The sequence below is a fragment of the Acipenser ruthenus genome, chromosome 24, assembly GCF_902713425.1.
Source record: "Acipenser ruthenus chromosome 24, fAciRut3.2 maternal haplotype, whole genome shotgun sequence".
Classification (NCBI taxonomy): Eukaryota; Metazoa; Chordata; class Actinopteri; order Acipenseriformes; family Acipenseridae; genus Acipenser; species Acipenser ruthenus.
The window spans coordinates 27,714,819-27,737,215 of NC_081212.1; the positions used below are offsets into that span (position 1 = coordinate 27,714,819).

The 22,397-nt window shown below is 40.9% G+C and overlaps 1 protein-coding gene across 1 annotated transcript in view; it reads right to left on the bottom strand.

Moving 5' to 3' along the window:
- Positions 1-20,513, bottom strand: part of LOC117429616 (uveal autoantigen with coiled-coil domains and ankyrin repeats-like) — a 35,347-nt gene extending 14,834 nt beyond the window's left edge. The window contains exons 1-4 of the mRNA XM_058999090.1: positions 20,199-20,513; positions 4,883-5,013; positions 1,249-1,337; positions 720-784 (exon numbers count right to left, since the gene is read on the bottom strand). Of these exons, the coding sequence (XP_058855073.1) occupies positions 720-784; positions 1,249-1,337; positions 4,883-5,013; positions 20,199-20,246 (333 nt within the window). The 5' untranslated portion in view covers positions 20,247-20,513. The remainder of the gene's footprint in view (positions 1-719; positions 785-1,248; positions 1,338-4,882; positions 5,014-20,198) is intronic.
- Between the last annotated feature and the right edge of the window lie 1,884 nt (positions 20,514-22,397).

Here is a 22,397-nt window from a genome sequence, read left to right on the forward strand (position 1 = left end):
AGCCAACATCAGTGTTCTGTATGCCTGTGCATTGTACTATACTCTGTGTGAGACATCAACTTTGAACAGTTTAAAAAAGTTACTAAAAGTTCTCTATATCCCACCCAACCTCGACCACTTCATACAGTATTGGCTGGTTTCACAGAACCCAATTAGCACTGATCTTTGTGTGAAGCCAGACGCATCGGTACATTTTCTGAACCCTAGTTTTGCCTGCAGCAAGACAGAAGCGGACAGTGAAATCCAGACTTCCTGTTCATGTGTAGGAGTTCACAAGACAAGACCGGACCAGGCCAGCCTGTTAGTGCACTCCTCACAACTTCCAAAACATCCAGCAACAAGTGGTAATGTTAGACAAGGGGACGGACATTCAAAACCCTGGGGCACAGGAATTCGACTAGCCCAGGAGACAGCATGCTATCTACAGCACAAACAGTTAGACACCACCATCCTGTGTTCCGACTTAGAGAGGACAAGTTTAAACATTCATATATTTAAAACAAAAAACAACATGTGCCCTGGCACTCACGTGCCCACATTCAATTCATGACAGGCATGTCAACACACACACTGGCAGAGAAAGAATAGTCTTGACATAGCTAAAAAAAACTCTTTGACTATAATATTCACCAAGAAAACATTTAAAACCCTTTTGTGACTGCTGAATTACCCCAGAGGTTCCTATACAGTTTCCTGTAAAGAGTTATCTGTCATATTACCTGGAGTAGTTTCTGCACGCACAGTGATTGCCCATTCCTTGAAGCCAAATGCAAGGCATTTTTCCCTAAAGGATACAACAAGAATACAGTTTAAAAAGTACATGACTATGAAGACGGCATTAAAGTAAACAGAACAAAAAAACAACAATGGTGGTTTAAACATGCATGTTTATTAATCGCCCCCCCTGAACTCAGCAGCCACACTGTCTGCCTTACTGACGTACATACATAAACAAAGAGAATGGATACCATTAACAGCGATGACATTATTATTGGCTGATTGAGCAACGTCATTAGACATCTGGGCTCTGTGGAGCTATACTGTTTGAATAGCAATGCACTGCTATTTTGCAACAGCTATTTTTTTTTTTTTTACAGCTGTAAAATATACATATTTAGCCAAAGGACAAAATTTTTTTTTTATTTTTTATTTTAAATACAGGACAACAGCACTTGGGCTATTACAAAATAATAAAAGTAAATATTTAACTAAAATATCTTTTTTACAGGATTCCTTCAGTGAACATACCAGTGGCGTCGGCAGCAGTCACATCAACATGATGGCCCAGCATGATGTTGAGACAATCCAGGTGTCCTCTGGAAGCAGCCAGGTGGAACCTACAAAAAACAAACACAGGTGTTCGATTCAGCTTTACCTGACTTAGATTTGTGTAGTTCTGGATCCCTGATGAGACCTGGTTAGCAAGTATGGAAGCCGAGAGATCTTTGAATGGACCAGCAAACAAAAGCGCTATACAAACTTTCATAGTTTGAAGTCAAAGGCACATGTTTGGACCTTGGGACTGAGAAACATTCAAGGTCATCGTTTGAGGCCACTAATGTGTTCAACATCATGACAGCTATTAAAATATGAATGGACGAGAGGAAATGTTGCAGCAATTCACCATAATGTGATTTCAGAGAAAGACAGCATCAGCGCTAGAATAGCGGCAGTCATTATCAATTCTAATGATTCTCAGCCTCTGAACCACAACGAGCTGCTAACTGTCACACTCATCTAGTCAAGCACATGAACATATTGTATATGCATGACGCCTTGATGGTTAATACTGGATGAGCCTTTTCAGGTTTCCATAATGCATTTTCCCCTCAGTCCTTGCATCAATGTAAATAGATGTGGAGGTTTTCATTTAGAAATTCATAGACAGTAATGTTTTGAGGCTTTATTTTTCTTAAAATGCATGATCTCAGCACTGGTAAAACAGTGCCATTTACTATTATTATCAATAAAAATTCAAGCATCCATTTAACAAAAATCCAAGGATCGGGAAGCAGACATTTTCTCTTTCCCCACGCCCTGCACACAGGTATGGTCTTTTGTTTCTGCAGCTATAGCTAAAATTATTGGCGCGGTCACTGCGTCTAGGTGGACTAGGTGAAACAAAAGCAAGCTAACACCACTAAAAGCACCTGTTAACAAATCTACATTGCCTTGTTTAGCAGGTAAATGTGTAGCAGGCACTGCTGTAAACAGTGGCATGTGATTCACTGTAGTGATTGGAAAGTGATACTGAACGTGGCTCAGCCAGGCAATGCAAGGACACCTACTGTACAAGCATATGTTACTGTATGACCCGCTATGGACGTCAAAGGATCTTTCTGTCCTTAGACTGAGGCCTCTGCCTGCCATGTTGTAATGCTCTATGTTTTACTCTTCTGTAACATCACAAAGCATACGGTCCAAGACACTTCATAGCCCAAAAAAGTGACTAATTCATTACAAAGAGGAGCCGCACTGCTCTAGGCAAAAAATAATCATAAATAATAATCTACAGTACAAGAGAAGGTTCAATTTTACAAAAAGTGCTCCTGTTGCCTCTATTTATAAGTCTCCAAGTTTATTTAATATAAGGTGACAGCAAGAACCATCCTTCATGTTCATTTATGTTACGTTTAAGTCTTTTCTGACATTGTGATGACAGATCCATATTAAGAAACCTTATGCGCCTTGTCATCACTGATGGCCAAAGAGAACGCTCCTAACAAAGAGTGCTGTAAATACAACGTATTTTTAGATGCAACAAGAACAAAAAGGTGGTGAAAAGTCCAGGGAGCACACTGTGCCGAGAGAAGGTTTATTAAAATGGTGACCTTTCCTTTCTTATCAGGTCTTTGCAAAGAATAACATTCTGATAAGCAGTGCATCTCCGCTGACCTTAAAATCAGTCTTAGTAAAACATTACCTGCCACAAAGTGTTTGCTGCAATGCAATTCCAATGCTGGCAGCTCCACTGTGTTTATATTAAATTACTTTACTGTTTGGAAGCTTGCTTTTTCTTGGGGGGGGCTTGCATTCCTCCCAACAAGGAATATGACCTTGCATTCCAATCAGCTAGAAGTTCAAACTCATTACTTTCGGTGTCACTGGGGTTTAAATAAAGGGTCAGGATAATCAGGACAGCAGTGAGCAGAGGAGCTGCCGTCCAGCAGCAGCAGCCCAGTAGTGAACTGCAGTGACTAATACAAGGCATTCTGCAGTAAGAGGCTGCTGAGAAACGCCCAGGGAAGTGCTGGAAGTGACTACCGTGGGCACTGAAGATATGAGGAGGAGGAGGAGGAGGAGGAGGAGGAGGAGAAGGAGGAGGAGGAGGCAGCCTGGTAGCAAAGCAACTACTCATGCGGGTGGAATGAGACCGACGGCTGAAACTCATGACAGCCATGAATCATCAAAATGAAAGTCAAGCATGACTTGTATGTTTTTTAAAGTAATTAAGTCAGTGGATGTTTTTCCTGTGCCATTGCTCTGTTCCCCTACTCACTATAAAGGCTTCAATGGGAAAGACATTATTAAACCCTCCATGTCAGACTGCCACATCTCTCAAAAGCTTGCTCAGGGCCAGTAAACACTGAGGGTGCTGTTTTGCGATGTTCTGTGTATACGTCTACATCGGAGCTGTACCTCGGGTGACACTGAGAAATTCCTGCACCTTATTACCAGACAATATTCTTCACACTGTGTGCCAATGAGCAAGAAGTTTTCCACTGGCATGAAAAAGTGCAAAATGTCTAGATGAACAGGACTTAGGGGGGCAGAATAAAAAAGGATACATGTAACTAAACTGCATAAACACAGTAAAAAAGTTAAAATCAGATACCGGGAAATGGTTAACTTTATCATCATCAACCTACATTTGACACTTATTAAAACACAAGACAAACACCCAGGAAAGCATTCCTAGTTACAATATATATTGCGCACAGCTGTGGTATACCTATTAAATAAGACAGAAGCAAAAGCTGTAGATTAATTATCTCCGTTGTTTTTTTTCTGAAAAACTCTTTCTAGAGCATGTGATGCGCATCAGTACAAACAGTGAAGCTATTAAGAAATGGCAGGGAGTTGTACATTTCCTTTAGTCCTCCCAATAACAGCTCTCCCAGCTCATTCAAAACAAGTCAGTCTAAAGATAACTGCTGATTGCAACAAGGCACTTCACCCTGGAATTACACTGGCTTGAACTAGAATTTCATATTGTGCTGAAATGTATAATTCAATCCAGCTCAAAAGGACTTCCTGACCACAAAGACTACGCTGGCTTGACCTCTGACCACATGACTTTTAGTTTTCTCATTGCCAAGCTTGGTGTAGTTAAGTGTAACCCTATGTGCTGTACAAGCCTCGCAAGAAGACCAGAGGGTGTGCTGCATGTTTCAGCAAAAACAAAAGAAACAAAAAAAAAAGGCAGGTAAAGAAAAGGAGGGGGAAGATAAACAAAACACAACACCATCTTTCCTTTTTTACAATATAACTACATTTCATGTGCATGCAAACACACCGGATCACAACTGCGCAGGCTGAGGGATCCTTCAGAGAGTTTCTGTCTGAAATACTGCAGCACTTCTAGTCTTTCCACAGGAACACAATGTTAACTGGAGCGCTATTTATTTTTTAGATAAGGAGCAGGGATAAAAGGTTCACTTTTCAAGGTAGAATTGGTCTCAAGCAAGTTGCTTTTGATGCTTAGCTGCATTATTTGGGGATAAGACACTAAAGAAATACCCCAGCCTTGGAATGCCTTATTCTCAATATTCTTTGCCTGTTGTTTGGTTAAATTCTTAAGGTTCCGTTTCCCCAGATAGATCAAGGATAGATCTTTCATGATCGCCGAATCGCAAGCAAGGCAAGGAGGATTGTTACTTACGCTGATTGTCCCTCCACATTAAGCTTGGTGGGGTTGACTCCCTTCTTAGAAAGAGTCGCAGAAACCTTGTCCACTTCCCCCCTCTCCACTGCCTTCATCAGCCGGTCATCGTACTTGTTCCAGTCCGTATTCTTAGACAGAGAAAATAAAACAGGGAGACAATTAACTTGGGGAACGTGCATGTGCTTCAGAAAGCAGCAATCTTTTAAAAAAGGGTCCGGTAGGAACACACCTGTTACAAGCACTTAAAAAAGAAAGAAACATCTAAGACTGCATGTAAAGTTCACTTTAAAAATGATTTAATCAAAGCATCATCACTCTTCAAACATTTAACTGAAAAAGAGCCTAAACACAGATTACACTGCCAGCACACTGTACTCCGCCATCAGCACAGATCTGAAATCTTTTCAGCCAATGACGTGCACATGTACTGCTAATTAAAAAAAAAAAAAAATACCTACAATGTATGTGGAGGTACACGTAAGCCATCGACTCATCTTGTTCAGTAATGCAAGTCCTAGCAAAGGCAGCTTCTCTTCTATCTGAAAACTTGTTTCTCAGCAACAGAGGAGGAGGCGCACTGCCAGAATCAGCAACGAGCTGCAGCTTGTGCAATCTTTTCAAAACTTTTTACCAGCTTTGCAGACCCAACCCTTAAAGAGCCAAGCTGAGACTTTGCTCAAACTTCCCCAGCCCGCTGCATCCTCTTGAGACTTCATAACTCCAAAAAAAAATAATAAATAAGTTTCTTCCCAAACTAAAACTGCATGCTTCCCCCGGGACAGCCCGAGCCAGGTACAGTAGCTCGTAGCTCCACCTCTTCACACTGCAGTCCTGTCTGAGGCTGTCCCTGTTACACCAGCCCTGTTTATTGCTCTCTCCTAAAAGCAGAGACTTGATGAGTTTGCTCTGCTCTCTGCGATGCAAGAAAAGCTAAATGGCAGACTGGCTTACCCTTTGAGTAAATATGGGTCTCACTGGGATCTAAAATATCCCAGTAAACACTATGCAGACGGCCTCTCAGACTGGTTACCTCTATTTTTTGACCCTTCAACCTTTTGCAAATGACAGATAGGAAGACAGGTCTAATAATACATTCTGAGCATGCCAGGACCATGAGTAATGGCATATCAGTGGCTATTGACAGCAAACAAGGCACACCAAGGAGGAACCTTGCTAGCATTGGTATGTTTTGAGCATCTAGAAATATTCACCTAGAGGGATTACAGTGTCAAATTTAAAGCAGGCTCTGGTTGACCCCCAGGAGCGCTCTTGCAGGCTCCCTTAAACTGCTTGCTATTAATGTTGTTGGAAGCAGAGCCGGTAATCCCGATGCACGATACCGGGATTCAATTTCAGCTTTTTACAATCAGCTGTCTGTGGACAGAATCGTACAGTAAACACAACGTGATCTTTCTATTTTCAATGGAAGATGTCACATTTTATTTTGAGCAGGCATTTAATTTACACTCTCTCTGGATCTACGTCAGCTAGGTTTCATGTTATAACTGCAGCCAGTCTGGCTAGCGGTCTGTTAATTGAGAAGTGTTACTGACACCGTAAAACATGCGAAACGGCCTACAGAAAGATTTATAAATGTGCAAGGTTAGGTATCCCCTTTCAAATTGTTTGACGACTATTTGACTGCAGTAGTTTTCAATAGCAAGCTGCAGGTACAATACATTGCAGTCCCCAAAGAGATTTAATTACAGACTATAAATAAAACAAAACAATCTTTGAATTATAAGAGCCCACGTGCATTTGTGGAGTACTGTAGTTGGTGGACAGAATTAAGACATAAATTATCAAGCCGATTGGTGTTAATTTGCACAGCTCTTTATTCAAAGATAAAACCCAGAGTCATTTGGCACATGAATCTGATTAAGACTTTACTGGAGGAACAGAATACAATAGGGCAGCTCTGAGTAATAGCCGTTAGTAACAGGTCAATGTCCTCTCGGCCTCACCCATATCAGATACAGACACTTTTGAGGGACAGAACTGTATACTTTCCTTCCTTCATGGAGCATATCAATTCTACCAAATATGGAGAAGTTGCAAAATATTATTGTGTGGTGATACATTATACATCCCAATAGCAATTTACTAAAATGGCTGTGTTTCCTGGTAAAAGTCATTGCAACACATCCATTCCTTCAAAGTCCCATAATGTTCTAAAACAAATAAAGTAATGAAATCTTGCTTTCCAGGAATCCCCAGTTGCATTAGGTCTACATTTCAAATACTCATGTATGCATCCAGTTAAGGTACAATGGTGTGAACTATAACAACGTCCCAGGCTGTTGGACATGGTTAATGATGTATTGGTGACGTCCAATACGCAGGTCAGTAAACAGAGATCACATTGTCATTTTCAGTGATGACCTAGCCCTCATAAACACACACACAAAACATCATTAAACAAACCGGCATTAAAACTGAAAGTAATTAACATGTGTTCCCACACCTGACCTTCAACACTACAGTACAGTGCAGGATTCCCAGATGCTCTCCATTTAGCACGGAGGACATTAGCCTGACATGACAGGGTTGACAGTATGCTCACCCACATGGTCAGAAGACTTTATTTTGACATATGAAGTCACTGCCGATACTTGAGCTGTGCTGTAACCAAGTCCTCTACAGGAAGGGAGGAAGTGACGGGGAGTCACTTATTTATTATCCAGTGCCAGAAGCAGGGTCTCACAGTCAACAGCAACAGTGATCACTATGTCAAGTAATACATTACCAATCACTGTGTCAATAACTACAGTACCCAATCACTGTGTCAATAACTACCCAATCACTGTCAATAACTACTGTACCCAGTCACTGTCAATAACTACTGTACCCAGTCACTGTGTCAATAACTACCCAATCACTGTCAATAACTACTGTACCCAATCACTGTCAATAACTACCCAATCACTGTCAATAACTACTGTACCCAATCACTGTCAATAACTACTGTACCCAATCACTGTCAATAACTACCCAATCACTGTCAATAACTACTGTACCCAATCACTGTCAATAACTACTGTACCCAATCACTGTCAATAACTACTGTACCCAATCACTCAATAACTACTGTACCCAATCACTCAATAACTACTGTACCCAATCACTCAATAACTACCCAAATCGACCTAGAAAGAATAAAGAAAAAAAAGTGAAAAAGGTACTGTATTGTATATAATAAAAATCTCTATGGAGGGTATAGATCGTGCCGAAGTTTTAAGTGCTGTAAACAGTGAATACGACTCCAAGAATGCTCCACAGTTCTTTTAGATTGAAAATCAGGTTTACAGGAACAGACAATAAATAAAACAAAAACACATTTTCCAAACTGCTGATGCTGTTGAATCAGAAGCCAAAGGCTCTTAACATTTCTGCCTTTCGGTCTCTGACAACAAGGTTAATGCTGTAGGAATGGAATTAGCATGACACTTAACAGCTGCCAGACCCATTTGTTCTCATCTCTGAACAAGATCTTATTTCATTGCAAAGACCAGCAGGGGAGGAATTAAATTATGGGCCCGCAAAAGCAGCCCCTATGGATTTGCATTGGAGATATTGTATAATTGAATATGTCGTACACAATTGCTTATTGAGAATACTGTATTACAAATCATGGCTTCTAAAAACATGCTGTCTCCATACTGGGGTGCTGCACTGAGGCTTTAAATAGTCAAGGGCACTGATATTTTTGGACAACCGTCTTGGTACAGGCACAAAGCATATTGAACCTTGCTATTTTAGCCCAATAGTGTTTTCCCCTTCAACAGCACACTGCTAGAGGCGACATGATCAATCAAGCCAATGTAAAAATTAGTTATCACTAAAAACAGAACACACTGTACTGCACCCCAGAGCCCTTGGCAGCACTCGTACTGCTTATTTCTATTTAATAAAAAAATATACGGAAATAACCAAATGTAACTGCAAACTGCAAAATATGCTGCTTCCAACAGTGGTCCAGCAGAGACCTTCATTCCGAACTCCTGAATTTTGAAACCTCCACCACAGTTTGCACAGGGGTAAATGCTTCAATATCACATTACGCGTCTTCTTACAAGGTTGTGGACCACATGTGTCAAGATCCTTCTAGCTCGGATGTGGGTCCAGGTTATCCACTCGCAGAATGTGACCCTATAACCTCCTGAGCCAGGCATTTGTCTGTTTCAGACAGCGCAGGTTAAAGGTTGAAGGCGTATTCCCCTCTCCACGGACACACAATCCGATTCGCTGGCACCTTCCTAGCAGCCGGTAGTCCCAGTGCAGATTGCTGATTTGCAGGTCGCAGATGAGCCACAGCTGAAGCCAGGTCACGAGCGGTCAGTTTCTGAAGAAATTCCTTATCATGAGATCTAATGCAGTGGTTCTCAATCCTGATCCTCGGGGACCCCCTGTGTCGGCTGGTTTTCATTCCATCTGCGCTTTCACTTACTTAACTAAACCCTTAATTGAACTAATAATTAACTTAATTAGCCTTTTTAATTACTTTCTGCTCTCACAGTTGGAGATTTAAGCTCAACTATGTTATAAGTAACTTGAAATTAACACAAAATAGATAATGGTCCTATACAGATGCTCAGAATGAGCTGGAGGGGTTAGTGGCACATGTGTAAAGTCTTTTGCTCCTAACATGTTGGGGAAACAAGAAATCTCATAGAAATTTGGTTTTCAAGGCTTGTAAGTGAAATTAAGGTACTTGAGAGTTCACCTCAAATGCATTGAGCACAACTGGCAACGCACGAGAAAGTTCTTAACAAATTGATGCAATTGTAAGTGTTGCAATTGCAGGCAGCTTTAGAACATCTCATTACAATATTTGAGAACCGTCATTTGCACTATCTCCACCCCATTTCTGCGAAGGTATGCAGGAACCATAATTACATTATGAACCTCAAAAGTAAAACTGCAGCCGCAAAGCATTCCCTAAAAAGTCGCCAATAGCACTGCGCTTATTTAGTACATTTCACGCTAGACTTCCAACTCGTTTGCAACTGGTTTGCGACAGGCACAGCACTTTACATCTACCCCTAAAGCTGTAGCCTTTCATATAAAAAGAGAGAGACACTATGCTCTCGATTTCCTTTCTGTCAGGAACCTCTTTACCTTATTAAGATGAATTACTCGGCTATACTAATTTTAGAAAAGGGAAGTAATAAATTCAACCATGTGGAGGAAAAGGACGCACTTGGAAAACCACTGCAGTGTCAGAGAGCAGACGGCCATGATCTGAAATGACTGGTTTGGGTACTGCCGGGCTTCTTATTTCAATGTTTGAATTTTGCAGCTGGATATTTATTGTATTTTAGCTTGAAAACAACATTTCTCTGAACATCTGGCAGTCATGCTGAGAGAGTACATGAAGGTTCAGATAATAGTAAATAAATCAGTATGAAACTTTTGAAATACAGCCAATACCACTGGCATTCGAAAACTAAAACATTCCTCATAAATCAGAGGAATGCAAGCCTATCAAAATAACCATGATTACATATTCCTGAGATATTTCAGAGATCTTTGATCCCAAGTCATTACAGCCACACCACAGTAAGCAAACAAATATTTTAATGCAAAAACAACATCCCTCTCCAAGGATAGAAATAAAACTGTACTATTTATCACATCCAAGCTATTGGATGACACGCAGATGCAAAGAAAGACAAGGTTTGACTTTGCCAGGTTTATACAGATATTGAAGCGCTTGCCATTTCTTCAGAATTGTGTATTTTTCTTTTTCTACCAGGAAGTAATGTAAATTATCAAAATACAGCATCGTCATGAACCTGTCCTCCTGCAACACTGTCCCCAGTGGACGTACGAAACACTGCATTTGTTAGAGTGTATGGTATTTCCTGCTCATGTATTTGTTACATTGACTAGGAGCAGATTGGTGCATGGGGACAGAGTAAAGGTTACACTCTGGTGTACCAGCTGTACTCGGAGAGGTGGCATGTTCGAGGTCCTTTTTGAGGCCAAAGGGAGCTTTAAAACTTCAGGCGTTTTAAAAAGTCACCAAGAGGATGTGATAACTGAAACATATACCAAGCGATTCTAAACAAGCTATGACTAAGTTGCTATATAAAGTTCTGACTCCGCATTGCATATGATTTGGAATTCTCAGCACAGGTTCTGAACCAATTAGAAGACTGCACCTTTCTACCAGTAGAAGCTATTGCTGTCCATTACAAACTCACAAGCACCAAGCTCAACAAGAAGAGCCCTGAGCAAGGCAACAACAGGAAGCAGAATTTTTAGAACCTCTGCCGGGCACACAATCTTGTCTCTTTAAACTCAAAGTCTCCACATGACACTCGGTGCTGACTTCAGTGAATCACATAGCATAGTACAGCTGCAAGACTAAAAGTGAGGCACTTTTAAAAACTACAAAGTCTCATCAACTCAACATGCAAGTTCAGTTAGTCCGGTCACTTGCAGTCTTTACTGCTGATTTCAGTCTAATGCACAGAGGTAATCTTTAATACCAACTGCGATATTTCACAAATACGTAAACGGAAAGATAACTCTTTCCATTCATCAGAACTCCTAGTTTCCAGGGCTCTACATGTCCTCTCATGCCTGTTCATACAGGAACACACTGTACACTCAGAGACTGAACGGGAGCCAACATCAGCACTAATGACAGCTTAACACCACTGTTCAATACAGAGAGCAGACTGTGCAGTCATTAAGTTGTTAGTACAAGAGAATAAGATTTTATAGACACAGAAAAGTAAGTAGTTATGATTCAGGAAGTAAGCTTACTGTATTAAAAAGGGTGGCAGGATCATACATTAAGCTGCTTGTTTTATTTTATTTGGTCTGCCAGATGACAAAAAAATGATTTCTAATCCCTCTTCCCCTGAAGTATTTCTCTCTTTTCAGTAAAACTGTCAAACCTTTTAAGATGTAACATTTGGATCAATGAAAAAGGATTAGTGCCTCTTACTATACTGTAGAAAGGGAGGAAGACAATGCAATTCCACATCATGCTTTACATATTACAACATTTAAAACAGATAAATCAGCCCCTTTTTAAAACGTTTCGAACCGCATTTTGGCAAATATAAGCTATGTGTGTGGGAAACACACGCAGACAAGAAAGAATCATGTTCTATACATACTACTAGACTACGGTAACGTTTGCTCTTATGACCTGCCTCCAAATACTGTTCCTCATCTTTCGATGTTGTAGATGGCTTGGTAGGAATCATTTTACAGATTCCTGTGAAAAAACAGATGAGAAAACAGCAGGATGTTGCCCCGCAGGCCCATACAGAAAAGCACAAAACAAAATCATATTAGTTTACACATCAATGCTTTGCTATTACAAATGAGCCGTGGAAATTTTTTTTAAAAACAACGACAGCAGATTATCAGGTTCACAGACAAATCCCAAAAGAACGGCCAATGTGTTAAACCGCTACCTTTGCAAACCAGGAGATGGGGTGTGATGATAATGGTAAAAAAAAAAAAAAGACTATCCGTTACCGCAGAGTCGACATACTGACAATACAGCTTGCTATTTCTCCCATTAGCTAAGCTTCTGCACAATAAGTCTTTGTATGTACCAGTAAGGGAGTTCTCTTAAGGGAAAGGGATCACTTGAATGGAAAGACTTTCCTTTCCCCGATTACTGTCCATAAAACCCCACTAAAATCAAAAGACACAGCCCAGGTATACTGCAATACAATAACCCCACTCCACTTACAGTAGATCACCAACATATCGGTTTGCATGTTCCTAGTAAGGGTAGATCTAAGGGTTAGGTCTCAGGTGGGAAATAAAAACGCAACTCTTAGGTTGCTGTGGCATTCAACTAAAAGACTATGGGGGGTGGGGATTCAGGGAATGTAGGTGCTATCAGCCGTACAGAACACCTTGGTTTATGGTGTGCAATACAAGCGATGGCACCGCAGAGCTCCAGGTGAGGTGCCAACATGCTGCTGCATGACCCTGCTGTATCACTTCAGAATCAGAGCTGCCAGCTCAACATGCTGATTAATGCAGCAGACTGAACTCTGGGGTCTAGAAGCATTTGAAGGAGATTGTTTTACCATTAGGCATTTCAATAGAGCTACATTCAGTGAGTCGATAGCAAATGAATAAAAGACAGACAGAGTAGTCCAAAAGCTGGAAACTAAAGGCTGTTTTTCATACTGTGCTAAGATAGAGAAGGCCTGTTGATAGGTAATGATCTTATTTAGTCCCGTCCCCTCCCCAATCTCCTAAAGTCTCTATAACGTGCAATACGTTGCACAAATAAGATGAATATAATTAAGTGCTTCTATGATGCCTTCTGACTGACTTCATTTTACACTGATGAAGACAAATGAGTAGTCTAAACTGTTTGCCTACAATATCGGTTCATCCCTGCATTTTAAAACAGCCACACTCACAGTTTAACCTTTAGAACAGGGGAATAATGGATTTAAAAGTGTACTCTCATAGAAACATCACTGAATGAAATGTATTATATATGGAAGGGAATCATCCACAAGACAGTCCGATGTCAAACACTGAAACAATTACCTCCAAGGTGAGATACATGTGAGAAACTTCAATAGAGACACAAAGCCCTGCTTAACTGCACCTCGTCCACTGTTAAGACTATCCTAGCTTGGATAAAATCCCACTCCAAAGATGAAATACTGTATGAAAGGGTGTCTGCATGAGGATCCTAAAGGACACAGGCTTAAGCAAGACGTCAGGAGGGTTCATGGGTTATTTGACAGCAGGCAGACCATACAGTGCAATAAGAAACACAGAGACACCATACAGCACAATAAGAAACACAGACACCACACAGCGACTGAAAGACTTCCATCTCTCCACTAGAGGGCAGCCCTGGCCCCTTGAATGGCAGGCTCCTGGAAAAGCCAATTACTGATAACCAGCGCTGTACAATTACACCACTAGGTTAGAGTAAGAGTTGGGGCTTGGGTAATAGATTAATGAATAGATTTTGTTATCATACGGATCATATAGTATTTACACCACTGCCGTGTATACTGTATAGGGACCATTATCTCGATTTACACAGCAGCGGGTTACAAACATTTCATCCAATTTATATATCCTGTCTACTGTTAAATTAGGAATATCTCTGCACATAAAACAGAAACACGCTGAGGTTTTTGTGAGTCACTTCTTGAAGCTAAGCTTTTCTGCCTTTCTGAATTTCACAAGCCGTTCTGTGCCGTTGCCTGGGGACTGTGCTTTGAGGTCAGGTCTGCTGGAGAAGGGACTGCCTGTCGTCTGCCCTTCACTGCACAGAGCACCACTATCCTCATCTCTTCCCATGACAGCAGCAGCAGCACTGGAAATTTGCTGAGGACATGTTTATAACCGCTGCACTCCATCACAGAAGCAACACTTCACAAGATAAAAACACTGAAACAATGGGCTTTCAAACTGCAGAAATTGAAAAGCATGTACAGTATATGATTTAATGAAAACTAAAAGATCTTCATACTACTGCCTCCAGGTGCATGTCCCATATCATTGGGCGCAGTTTAAAAAGAAGCAGATAGCAGCAATGATTTAGATGTTCATTGTATTGAAGAGTATAGATTTATTTTTCTCTTTCGCTTGTGATTGCACTTCTCTGGTGATTTTACCATTCATCGTTTTCATTACAGAAGAGATCTGTCCCCATAATGGCTTGAATATGAAAAGACTCCCCAACACAATGAAGGATTGTAAAAACATCTCCAGCTACTGTGCATTGTCTACCCAAAGCACCTGCTTTACTAATCAAATGCGCAGGTGTTTTAGTGATAGCATGACCACTGTGGCTCATTTCCATCCGCGATCTTGTTTCCATATGAAAAGTGAGAGTGCTACCAATGACTTCCATCGTAAGTATGCAGATTGGTATTACTCATAGTTCCATGCATACAGTAGCTTCTTCAAAACCGGACACATGGCTAGGCATCGCCCCAGAGGATAATCAGGCTTCACACAGTATAAGCTGCATTATCTGCTATACTGCCCTCAGTGCCACACAGTCCAATCACTTGACAGTATACTAGGCATTTTTTTATAATCCTTTCCAAGGAACTGCAGGATCAAGGCTGCACAACAAACACCATTCCGTGGCCAGTCACAGGAAGCATCCTGCATCACTTAACAGAAAGTGAAATACAAGGTTTTTGAATGTTTATTTATGTTTAGGCTTCCACTCCATGCAACTCCAAATACCAGACAGTGATCATGGCACTAGCACCCCCACGCTCCTCTGTTTTAGAGGGTGCACTGCGTACAGCAGGGACTAGTACAGAAAGTGAGAAGAGGAAGCTCATAACTGCGATGGGAGACTAAACAAGCCACGCTGCCAACAGAGAGAACCACAGCTACTAGGAGGAATTCTCATCGACACTCCCAGGTGTCACAACCATCCCCTTCCTTCCTCTCCTCCGACAGACATGCCTTCCATGTTGTTTTTTCCAAAAGCAAAGCCAACTGAAACCAGAGCAGTGCAGTGAAGACAATAACAATCCAAAGCAAATTTGCACCATTTTGTTACAGGCTTTCCAACAAGTCTGGCATAAACAATTTTGGCTGCTACTTAATTAACCCCTTGAAAAAAAAAAATAATAACACAAAACTGCTTAACATAAAGAACAGTCCTGCAGGCACCCGAGTAGCAGGCGCACTTTACACAGCGTCAGAGTTTCTGATCGCATCATAAATCCCACAGATTTTAAATCCACTGATGGAAATGTCCAGCTGTTTTTTAACCTGTGCTACAAACCTGTCAGAGGTTGGGATCGCTCACTGTATGCAACCCTCTGATTGGTGGAAGTATTATTGGAGAGCCAATCAAAACCGCTAAATAAAGCCAAAATAAATTCCCTGTTATACGGCATCTATCCCAGCAAAAAATGAATTTAAAAAAGGTAAGGAAGCACAAGATCAGTGCCACTCAGGGCTCAATGCACAATATGGGCTTCCAAGCACAGCGCAACGCTAATATGCTTCCCCACCCCTCCTGGATGTAGTAAGAAGCTAGAACAGTTAGGAAGCAATGCAGAACATGACAAACAGTATGGGATCAGCAACATGGAATCATGCAGCTTTAAATGGATGTTCTATAAAAAAAATAAGCAAATAAAAGTAGCCTTTGTTTCTCAGCCCCTGTGTATTTCAGTATACGTATGTCCTTTTGTGTCAGAAAAAAATAAAGCGAAAAATATCAAAGTTAAATTGACTGAACATAAAAGCTCCCACACCCCATGAGAACAAAACAATTCAGATCACAGAGTTCTTTACAAGTGAATGGCTCTTAACAAAGCATTCCTGCATCACATGAGGCTAATGGGAACATCAGCCACTTTGTACTCCTCATTATGAAGCCATCCTGGCTGCTGTGGTAAATAGCTGCAACTTTACGAAGCAGCTGTTTTCAAACTCTGCCCAAACCCTTTATCGAGGGTTAAAAAGAAAGAGGGAAAACCCATTCTTTCCACACACTTGATTAGCACAGCCCTTCAATAAACATGTTCGCACGGTCTTCTTGCACACCAAATCATTCACTGTCAATGATGTGGATGGTACGCAGGAAAAATCACACTTACAAACAGGCTACTGCAATTCAGAATAATCAGCTGAAACGCACTTCGGGCTGTAGAGAAAGCACTGCCAGTCTGCCCTCTGCGTTAGTAAAACAGAGTCAGCGGTCATCTCAATGCTGACCAATAACGTCCTAACCAAGTCTGGGAATAAGAGCTTATTTAAATCATGTTAATTTAGACACTGTATATAAAGTACCTGTTTCGGGTTTATAAGGTTTGATGGCTATAATGCAGACACACACAGTAGCACACCCGACAAGCCTGAACCTCATCACAGATCAGGTGCTAATAGGCTCTAGGGTTGATCTGCATCCCCCAAAACACACATTTAACCACAATGAATTGACTAAACACACAAGGCAATTTATAACGTGTGCTGTCCCAGTGTAGATTTGTTTGCTTCCAAATTCATGTCACTTTCAGGTGTCTCCAAAGCTCTCCAAACAACCAGGCCTGTGCCTGTGAGTGGGTGAGGAAAGAAAGTCTTCAGGTATGAATTCCTGTCAAACCTGTATTAAAAGAGCTGCTGGCTGCAGAGCTCACACTGAACATGCAAGTCGTGTTGCACTTCCAGAGAGAACACGACTGCAACAGCATATCTCGAGAATGGAGCCATTTCATTTCAGGAAGGAGACGCTCAAGCACTGTTCATGCTCATTTCACACTGTTCAAATACTGTACTGCTGTCTGAAAATCTGCATCTGCACCTTATGCAAAACAGCCGTCACACATGCTGTTCATCTACTGTGGACTGGACTGCGAGTCTTCATGGGTTAAGCAGCTTATTTAAAGTGAATTACAATCTCTAGGGGAAGTTCTGGTATAAAGTGAAGCTCTGCGGTAAGCTTTTAAGAATTTAAGTTTGAAAAATCTGGGCACTGAGATTTCATTACTCAGTCATGTGGAATTTGGTCCATTATCAGCTTAGAGGTTTTTATGGCAGAATGCTAAAATGGGCAGGTCAGGCACTTACCATGGGTTCTGGATTGCCTTCAGCCATTCATAATTCTGCACAGTCATTATTATCATCATCAAAGTTTCAACAATCATGCACCCACTATCTGTGATAATTAGCCCTGCAAATGAAAACATGCAATTGTCTCCCAAGCCTCCGTTGAGAAAAATCCTAAATAGATCATTTGTTTCTGAACTGGCTCTCAAACAGCAAACCTTAGCCTCGGCTTGGAACCTTTTATTTTTTTTCTTTGTATGTAATGTTAATTACCGCATGCTCCTTAGAGCCACGTGACGGTCAAGGTTCTATTGGCCGGATTCTCAGTGAAAGCACAGAAATGAATGGAATGTTCCATCTGAATGCAAAGCAGAGACGTATTAGAGCTAGTCAGCCTCTGGCGGGAGAGACAGGGGCCCACTGCATCTCAATTACTGAGTGACTGTCACACGGTCAGGGAACTGGGGAGGTGAACCCCACTATATACTTTTAGTTCAGTGTCAGAATGACATCTAGGTAAAAGCAAAGCCCTTTATTACAGCACAGCAGCTGCATGTGCATGATACAAAGCAGCAATCATCCACTTTGTGTAATTCTGTGGAATTAAAATAAGTTATGCTGTTACCGTTTAATTAAAATAAAAAGCACCTTCTCTTCAGATGAGGCAATACTCTGGAGAGACTGCTGAAAGTCTTGATTTTGACAGAAGCCAAAAACACCAACTAGGCAGCTCTTATTCCAGTGGGTCGACAGTTCACTTCTGAGACAGCGCTGTGATGATTGTGTGCATGTTTACACACAGCACAGCTACATAAATAACACCTTGCAGCCGAGTCTCCTGAACTGTGAGGTACGACAGGGGCTGAATTGGGCCTGCAATGCAGGATTCTGATTTGGGTTTTTTTTTTCTTTCTAGTTAGGATCTTCAAAAGGTCAAATTCCCTTTATTAGATATGAAATCTGCTGCCAGAAAATACTTCACGCCTATTAAATTGTCAGCGTGTTTTATGTCGAGAATAAAACACATCTCCTAGTGAGTATTTATAACACAATTTATGAAGGTTAAAAGTTTATTCAAAGGCATACATGCAGGATAAAGTCCATCATGTTTGATGCATTAGTTTGAGAAACTTTCAGTGTGCTGAGAATATTACCTTTGCTGAAGGTCACCTGTCCGGACTACAAGAACACAAAATTAAAGAAAGCAGAGCCCTTGCTCGTCAGCTATAGCATTGTCTTTGAAGTATCTGCATATTCCAAACCAAAGCAGACAACAGATCCAAAGGGTTTTCTCAATAAAACTAGCACCAAACGGATTGTACAGCCCAGGTTAGCCCTTTAAACTGTTCACATGCCATTTCCTTCAAACTGAACATCTCTAACACCTTCAGTCCAGAATTATTTTTATCTCGCTGAAGAATGTGTAATGAAGTTATATAATTAAAAAAGCTCCTTTAACTGGACACAAAAAAAATACAATACCGCTATATATTTTGGGAAATGGGACTTTTCCCGTCAGTACTTTAAAGAACTCTAAACTGTGCTGAGATAAGGAGGGAGCTTGAGATCGCACCAGGACTGAAAGGGTTACAGTGCAGTTCTTCATTAGCCAGCAGAGTACTGCAGTCAACTTGGCTTCACACTGCAGTCCAAAGAATTAATAGGCATGCTTCACAAGACTGCCTAGGGCTGTGTGGTCCAGTGGTTAAAGAAAAGGGCTTGTAGCCAGGAGGTCCGCTGTTCAAATCCCACCTCAGCCACTGACTCATTGTGTGACCCCGAGCAAGTCACTTAACCTCCTTGTGCTCCGTCTTTCGGGTGTGACGTAGTTGTAAGTGACTCTGCAGCTGATACATAGTTTACACACCCTAGTCTCTGTAAGTCGCCTTGGATAAAGGCGTCTGCTAAATAAACAAATAATAATAACAGGGCTGTATTAAAAACACCTGTACCACACTGGTGAGCTTGACCTCACAGTTCAGTTTCAGTTCTATCCACAAATGTCAGAAAACATTATGGTAACTTTGGGAGCCCAACACATGTGAGCCTGGAGAATAACACATTACAGCATGCACGTCATAAAATAAGATGAAGTGCTTCTGGATTATCTACAGCTGGGTTAGTGCATAGAAACCGTTGTTGTGTACTGTTTGACACTGCAGTACAGCACACAGTGTTCAGCTTGATAATACACAGGGCTAGATTGGTTGGGTGCACTGTGTAGTCTGATGTACTGCTCGGTTAGACCAGGGTATAATTGAGTCCATGTCCTTTTAAAAACACCTGGTGCATGGTCAAATAAATAAATAAATACGTTTGTGTTTACAATCAATCAATAACTAAACAAATACATAAATAAATTACAATCAATAAACAGACAATCCACCCTGTTTAAATTCATGAAATAAAGCTGAAATGGTTTAAAATCCAAAGACAAAATAATATAATAAACATCACTGAGCATTCAGCAACCAGTCGGTTTCCAAACGCACAACCGTTTTCACAACAACAACACAGCGTGTTTTGAATATAAACTAACAGCAGAAAACGTGTGGCTTAGCAATGAAAATATCACACATAAATCACAGAAAGCGTGATGTATACACTGTATAGAGAAAGTTTCGGGCTGCACTGCTAATTAACACTATTCCAAGCTCACTCCACATGCGGTTCAGGATCTCGTTTGCCAAACTGCTTCAGCACGTCCGTCTGCTCTGTCGCTTAGCGTAAGAAGAAAAACAGCGAGGGAGGGAGAAAGACGTGGTTTTGAACTTACAGTGATTGTTACTTCTTGTTTCTTCAATCGGGATTTTAGGCTCTTCATCTTCTCAGGAACTCTGGAAAACACCTTCGTCCCCCGTATCCTGTTGCTGGACAAGACAGTACAGCGTTTCTTTGGAGAGGAGGGGGGTGGCAAGTTCCGATACTTGATTTGAACTCTTCGATCTTTAGGTGCAGTACTCTTTTTCACTTGCTGCAGCGCACATACACACACCCACTTACTTTGTAAGTTTCACCTGACGCCCTGACCTACTCCTCGACAGACGTTTTCAACAACCAATAGTGCGGTGAACTGTTTTTCCAAAGCTGTTGGTTGAACCAATCAGCGATGAATTTAGGCGGGACTTCCTTCGAGGGCTGCGTTAAAAATACCTTGATCTCTGGAGTACAGTGCTGGAGAAACTGCCGTAGACTGTGACGTCATGGTTACCTGTGGACGGGACGGACACACCTGATAGGCGGGCCTCTGTGTATTTTAACCGCTAATATATTAAATTATGTATTGCATAACAAAAACAAAGTACCCTATACACATTGGTTTAAAAGTATAGAATGTATTTATTTTACAGAATGTAAAGTCAAATAAAGCAAACTGTTTTTCATGCACATTTAATTTTGTATTTAGTAAATATACAATGTATTTGAGCTTAGTTAGCCATTTATTTGCTGAATGTGTTTTTCCTTTTCTTTTCTTTTCTTCCTGCAGCGTTGTGTTGCTGTTGCAGCCACGCAGGTAAATGCATCTCCCATCCTCTTCAGGTAACAAGAATGGTGCTGATTCCCTGAGGGAATTCAAGGTGGTAACCCGTCGCACATCTCCCTACAGAGACACGGCAGCACCGCGCATCACTGCATCAGTAAATCGACCCTAGTCTTGAATCTTAGCACCGCCTAACCTGGCGGAAACAGTTACGATTAGAAAGAGACTTGCTTCCCCTTATCTGTCACAGGTAATTACTCAATTTAAACGTTACTGGTAGCCCCCAGGATGAGAATGTTTCCTTCACTTTTCACAAGGAGGTAAATCTTACTTTTTATTCTCAATTGCATGCCCCAGGAGGTTTGACTTGAGATGACTTTTTTTTTTTTTTTTTATGTACAAGCCAAGTTTGCCTCGATAAAACTTACTGTATTTAATGCTGGCTTGATAACATGTAGTGATTTGTAATCTGCTGGTGTCCACAGCTACACTAATAAAATAACTGCATTTTACCTTTCTTAACAGACACTGAGCAGGGTGTACGAACAGTGCACACACAGCAGTTAATAACCAGCCACCAAAGGGGTTTTGTCATGGGGGTGAAGGCGTTTGCAACATTTATTTTTCAGAATACAAAGAAAAACTAAAGATTAGTAACTTACAGTAAGAATACTCCAAATGTGTTTGCTTATTTCTTGTTTCGTAACATAACCTCATTTATGTCTCCTTTATACATATTGAACTGTTGAAAATACTTCACAAGAGAACTTTAATTAAAACCTGGGCATCTTTATGCTGTTTTGTGTGCTCTGTTTTCAGTTTGCACAAGTGCTACAGAAACAGTCTTCATCCATATATTGTACAGGCTTCCTTCTGAAATGCATCACGATGATTGACTTTAGCGTTTGTCACGCAAACATGCTTTTGGGATTACATTAACATTCTGTTTTGTAAACCTCATGACTTAACAGTTTTCCACATGGTTAACTAGCACAAACCCGTTGTTTATAAGAGGATTAAGGCTGCAGGGCTGTTCAACACACTTTCCTGTAGCAACACAAAAGTTTTCAAAACGATTTTTTGAGAAGCGTTGGGTTAAACGTTGAGAGAGCGCTGTAAAGCACTTTGTTTTGTTTGTCACACAGGGTTTTTAAATGCACAGCAGAAAACCACAGATACGAATCATGCAAAACTGACCACAATGATTGTCAATTCAGGAGCCACTTCAAAAGCCATCCACTATCTGTTTGTATAATACATGCTGATTGACTCTGTAAGAAGCCAAACAAAACCATTAAACACTTTTATTTTTATTTATTTTAAGTGTAATTAGTTAATGCTAAGATGGTCCAAGGATATAAGGGTATTATATTATTATTCGTTGTGTAAGTACCTTTACTTAGCATAGTTAAAAGCATTGCAAAGTGTAATAAAGCACAGTGAAAACTTGATGAAGCACAGGTAAGCATTGTAAAGCCCAGAGAGGCCTGAAAA